A 6,551-nucleotide genomic window follows, 5' to 3' on the forward strand; every position below is an offset into this window, starting at 1 on the left:
GTACCACCTGCGCCGGGCTCCACGCATCAGGCCTCCAGTGCGCCTTCCCAGTCCGCTACGTCCTGTGCCAGCTCCCCGCACTCTTCCTGAAGTGCGTGTCACCAGTCCTGTACCACCTGTGCCGGCGCCACGCACCAGGCCTCCAGTGCGTCTCCCCAGCCCGGTACGTCCGGTGCCAGCTCCCCGCACCCGCCCTGAAGTGCGTGTCAGCAGTCCGGTGCCACCTGTGCCGGCTCACACACAAGGCCTCCAGTGCGCCTCCCCAGTCCCGCTCCTAGGCCGGAGCCTTCCTCTGCGCCGATGCTCAGTCCAGGCACGGCGGCCAGCCCAACTCCATGGCCGGAACCTTCCTCTGCGCCGGTGCCCATTCCAGGCACGGTGTCCAGTCCCGCTCCAGGGCAGGAGCCTTCCTCTGCGCTGATGCCCAGTCTAGGCACGGTGTCCAGTCCCGCTCCTAGGCCGGAGTCTTCCTCTATGCCGATACCCAGTCCAGGCACGGCGGCCAGCCCAGCTCCATGGCCGGAACCTTCCTCTGCGCCGGTGCCCATTCCAGTCACGGTGTCCAACCCAGCTCCAGGGTGGAGCCCTCCTCTGCGCCGGTGCCCATTCCAGGCACGGTCAGCCCGATACCAAATGGGGGGGGTGGTAGGGGGGGTGGTAGGGGGGGTGACTAGTGTCGGTGCCGGCTCCAGTGCAGGTCGTAGCCCCCGCCCAGACCCCGGATCCGGCCATGGCGCCGGGCTGAACGCCGTGCCTGGACTGGGCACCGGCGTTGATGCCCAGTCCAGGCACGGCGGCCTGCCCAGCTCCATGGCCGGAACCTTCCTCTGCGCCGTTGCCCATTCCAGGCACGGTGTCCAACCCAGCTCCAGGGCCGGAGCCCTCCTCTGCGCCGGTGCCCAGTCCAAGCACGGCGTTCAGCCCGGTGCCATGGCTGGATCCGGGGTCTGGGCGGGGGCCACGACCTGCACTGGAGCCGCCACCGACACTAGTCACACCCCCTACCACCCCCACCCCCCCCCCATTTGGTATCAGGTTTTGCGGCCGGAGTCCGCACCTTTGGGGGGGGTACTGTCACGTCCTGACCATAGAGAGCCCTTGGTTCTCTATGGTGTAGTATCTCAGGGTGTGACTATGGGGTGTTCTAGTTCAATATTTATATGTTGGTGTTTTGTATGGTTCCCAATTAGAGGCAGCTGGTATTCGTTGCCTCTAATTGGGGATCATATTTAGATAGCCATTTTTCCCACCTGTGTTTGTGTCCTTATTACGACCGTGACAAAAACAACTGGCTTGGGTCTCATGAAGCCCAACTTTAGAGTGGCCAACACTGTTCATATCATAGGTAAGTCAAAAAATCGGACAGTCCACATGATGATTGCGTCAAGGCTTCTGAATGCTACATACAGTATACGGCATGTCTCTAGGCGAGTAGTATAATACGTTGCCTTTGCTGTGTTGTACATGTTTTCTCTCTCAGTGTGTATGTGTGTGTGTGTTTACATGTGCGTACATGCATGTGTGCATGCGTTCTCTGTGTGTACTCATGTCTGCGAATGTGTTTGATAGGCCTGCACAAAGAATGGGCAGTAGACTCCTTCCCAGATGGGCTCCTCATGGCACCTTTGGTTGCAGTGTCATGTACATGTTTTCAGCACTGGCACATACTTGAGTGAAAGTAAATATACCTTCATCGAAAATTAAAAGTAAAAGTCACCCAGTAAAATACTACTTGAGAAAAAGTATCTGATTTTAAATGTACTTAAGTACAGTGGATGAAAAAGTACTACACTGTCATACTTGAGTAAAAGTACAAAGTAAAGGCAATACATTAAATTCCTGATAAGAAGCAAACCACAGACGGACAGACAGGGGCATTACTCCAACACTCAGACATCATTTACAGACACAGTTTTTGTGCTTAGTGAGTCCACCAGATCAAAGGCTGTATGGATGCTAACTCGTTATATTGATAGGTGTGTGAATTTGAACATAATTCTGTCCTGCCTGAGCATTCGAAATGTAACGAGTACTTTTTGGTGTCAGGGAAAATGTACGGAGTAAGTAACAAGTACATTGTTTTCTTTAGGAATGTAGTGGAGTAGAAGTAATAAAATATATCAATAGTAAAGTACAGATACCCCCAAAAATACTTAAGTATACTACTTAAGTAGAATTTATTTACTACTTAATTACATACTACCTAAGTATTTTTACTTAAGTACTTTACATCACTGGACACTTCACTGGCAGTCTAAATTAACTGAGATTCTGAGGCAATTACAGAAAAACATTCAGAGCAAGCTGTGAATGTTCGTACAGCAAAAGAACCAACATACTTACAGTAACCTCTCAGCATAGAAGTCACAGAGAGTAGAGGGCTAGTTGGCTTGAAGCAACTGGATGGTCTCGATGTACACTAACCTTATCATTTAAACCCACTCTAAGAGATATATGACGAAAGTGGTGCTACAACAACATCAACGTGTAACTTGAAAGTTCCGGACTTGAATGAGTCCAGAATAGATTTGTTTCAGTGTAGACACACACACCACGTCACACCACACATGGCCAAGCTGAGTCATCCAACCAGGCTGCTGTCCTCATAGCACCTCAGTTTCACGCTATGAGTAGTTCATGTCTTTTTGCTTGGCAGTACAGGTCTCACATGGACAAGGCTGCTGTCCTCATATCACCTCAGTTCCCACTGAATCCACACTTACTGAATGTTTAATGTCCAAGAAATATTAACAGCTGCCATGATTGAGCCCCAAGCGATGGAGTCAAAATGCTAAATACCAAAGAAGCACAGTCCTAATGATCCATTAGGGATAATATCGATCGGGTCTGTGCAAAAACAGACCCTGACCTTCAAAATGGTATATCATACACTGTTGTTGGAGAAGACATGGGAAACTTACTGCTTTGGTAGATAATGAACTTTAAACCCAAGTAGGAGAAAAATGCCCTTGAAAGATTTTGCTGAGATTTTCGTACTTACTAGAGAGCTCTTCCTTGTTTATGCCCATTCTGCAGCGTTCACACTCTCAAAAGCTTTAGGCCTAACCATCTTTTTAAGAATTCACATGCAAACGGATGTGAGTCGCAATGGCATTGTCCTCCGGAAAGTAGTCTCTCTACTTAAGGCATGGACACACCGGTAGTGTAATGAACACGATGGGAGACAGAGAGCTAGTTTCAAGCGTAAGGGGCAGCAGGTATTTATTTGTAAAGGACCACAGGAGGACGCAGGTATTGTAGCTGGGTCCAGTGGCAGGCAGAAGGTCATACACAGGGGGTCCAAAAGGCAACAGTACAGGCAGGGAAAAGGTTAGTAGCGTCGTCCGGAAGATCAGGCAATAGGTCGATTACAGGAAATCCGATAGGCTAAAGTACAGGCAGGAAATATGCAAAAGGCGTCGTTAGTGAGGCAGGCAAAAACTATCATATACAGGAGGATTAAATTACGGGAAAACCAGAGCTCCAAAAAGACGTGTGTGACAAAACAAACAATACCTCACAATGATGGGGTGCAAAGAACTGAAWTAAATAGTGTGTGATAATGACATACAGGTGTGTGAACAGGTGATCAGAATTCAGGTGAGTGGGATCTGGAGAGTGAGCTGCGTTCAGGGGATCTATGTGTTTGAGAGTGTGAGTTGGAAGCAGACGTTACAGGTAGCGTTTGCCGGCCGAGAGTACTTAGTACCTCTGAACAGAGTGCCGAACTTATTTGCAAACCCAGTGCAAACCGATTCTACATGTGCAATCGCAAGAAAATATCATCAGATGTCCAGCAGTCCTGTATTGAACTCTGAAAGCTATCAGCAAATCCTACAGCTATGTTTTTTTGTATACACACTGTCAATCAATTTTGCCTATGCCATGGTATTCACTGTTATTCACTGTTCAGCAGAGTCAACATGTTTGTTTGTGCTATCTTTGACTGACATTAGCTAACGTAAGCTAGCTAACGTTAGCAAATACGAGTAGCTCAATCTGGTAGCCATCTATTCCACCCTTGAGTGGAAAACACTCTGTTATTAAACATTAAATCGTCGATATAGCTAACTCACTCTAAATCGTCTATGGTTGGTTAGTTGGTCCTCAGTCGGTCTCAGCTGGCTAGCGAATCTTGCTACCAATTTGGTGACACTAGTTAGCTAACAGCAAGCTGACAATATTGAAATGTCCATGTTAGGTGTGCTAAACTAGCCAGTCTAATAGAGATCAATACAATGGCACCAACATGGGCTTCCAACCCCTGTTGGCCAACATATGTACAAGCTGACACCTAAGATAGCTCAATTTACAGTAATCATGGTATAAACATGAATTGTGTAGTGTTTGTATGGTTTGTTATGAAGTTACAGGTGGTTAGAAGTAGCATGAGGACCACAGAGAATTAGGACCATACAGTACCTTCCAGACCATGTAATCAATTTAGTCTACCCCTCTTCTCTTTTTACCTTTTATCTATGTAAAAATCAGGTTATCTGAAGTCATTTCAAAGTGCCCTGCTGAAAATTACCCTAAAGCTGGGGTGTTTTGGGTACACAAGCATGAAGGAGCGGACACACCTTGCGGTTATGGAGCACAACAATATTGTGAGACAGAAACCAGCAAGGGACACTGAAAGGTATAAAATCAAGACTACAACAGTAATGTCACAACCACTTCATTCTTCTCTCTGCAGATTCTGAGAACACAATACAAAGACGCGTCTACAAAAATCCACCATTGACAAGAATGATCTGTCAAATTCAATGGGCTGGGGGGGTTTACAGACACTACTTTCAGGTAATGAAGGGGGGTTTGGTAGTGCAGGGTTGTGCTTACAGTAAATGTATTGTTCTGTACGAGAGCGATTGAGAGGTGCCATTTATCCTAAATCTCCCATACAACAATTCATACTGTGTAAGAACTGCCCTCCAAAGACTTTTCATACCTTTAGCCCCGCAGGATGTTCACTTTGTTGACTGATATTTCCTCTCAAAAGCAGCTCCCAATGTCTGTCAATGCTAGCCCGGTCCCAATCGTTTAACACATTTGCCAACAAAGGCATGTTGCCCTACATCCCTTCCACAAAAAGTGTTAAATGCTAACACCACAACCATGTCTTTCCAGGAGCGTGCAGTACCAGAAAATCTTCTGCAAGAGGACCAAACAGTTGGTGGACTTTCGGCAGAGTCTTATTCAACTGGCCGTTCACCGCAGACAGGACAAGACCATTCGCCATAAGCACAAAGAGTCTCAGCTTCCCCAGCCCAACATGCCGAACACCATTTCCAGTGTTCCAAAGCCAGATCAAGGACTATGGCTGTGTTTACACAAACAGTCCAAATCACATATTTTTATCACTAAATGTTTTTTTGACCTATCAAACCAGTTCTGTAAAAGATCTGATGTGATTAAAACCAATTAGTCGAAAAAACATATGAATAGGGCTGCCTGTGTAAAAGCAGCCAGTGTGGCTCAGAATAAGACCATGTAGAACAGGGGTCTCCAACCCTTTTCCTGGAGAGCAGCCCTCCTGTAGGTTTTCTCTCCAACCCTTTTCCTGGAGAGCTGCCCTCCTGTAGGTTTTCTCTCCAACCCTTTTCCTGGAGAGCTGTAGGTTTTCGCTCCAACCCCAGTTGTAACTAACCCAGTTGTAACTAACTTGGTTCACCTTATCAAGAAGCTAATTATTAGATTAGGATTGCTAGATTAGGGTTGGAGTGAAAACCTACTGGCCGGTAGATCTCCTGGAACATGGTTGGAGAGCCCTAATGTAGAACCACCAGAAAATAAATATGGATATTTTCTATCAGTCTTCAAAATTAGTCTGCCCTTATGGATTCACAGAAAATATTTATATGATATGTACAGGGCTCTTTAGCATCAAACAAATGCTAGACATTCATATATCCAAAGAGTGTTTGTTTATATGTCAACATCTAAAATACAGGGGAGTGTATGAGTTAGTATTTAATACTGTTAGGTTCTTATTTGTCAGAGTAAATAACTCATGGACACTATATAAGCTTTAACCAAGTTTAATTCTTCCCAACGGTTCTGTACAGCTGTAATTCAGACAGCAAAACATTTCTCACGATCACAGTTATATACATCCCACTTAAGACAATCCTCCTTCTCTCCAATCCTTACATCTTATGGTTCAACAGGAAAAGGGTAACAGGATACCAAACCCTTTATACTCCCTTAAGGGAATCTGTCCTCCCCTCCTCCCCTCCTGACCTCAACCCCTCCTTCACCTAATCTACAGATGTGCATCTGTCTTCCCTATATCAACACGTTGCTCTCCTCTCGTCCACCCAACACATTCCAAAGCCTTCTGTCTTTCTTCAGAGAACCCTTAACTTCTGACATAAAACCCAGTCTCTTTTACTCCTCTGATTCTATGCTTCTTTCCTATCATTTATTTAATATCTCAATGTTCAAAGTTTAGCCGATTCCAACAGTCCTTCTTGAATAATAGCGTACTAATGTTCAATTTACATAAACTTGGAAATTACTAATAAATGGATAAACAATGATAATAACACATG

At 45.9% G+C, this 6,551-nt stretch overlaps 1 protein-coding gene across 1 annotated transcript; it reads right to left on the reverse strand.

Annotated features, from left to right (window-relative positions):
- Positions 1-206: 206 nt before the first annotated feature.
- Positions 207-548, reverse strand: LOC139023085 (uncharacterized). The gene has a single exon (XM_070435375.1). It carries the CDS (start codon positions 546-548, stop codon positions 207-209), a length of 342 nt encoding a protein of 113 aa, XP_070291476.1.
- Positions 549-6,551: the final 6,003 nt, after the last annotated feature.

Source organism: Salvelinus sp. IW2-2015, linkage group LG26 (assembly GCF_002910315.2).
Source record: "Salvelinus sp. IW2-2015 linkage group LG26, ASM291031v2, whole genome shotgun sequence".
In the NCBI taxonomy this organism is placed as follows: Eukaryota; Metazoa; Chordata; class Actinopteri; order Salmoniformes; family Salmonidae; genus Salvelinus; species Salvelinus sp. IW2-2015.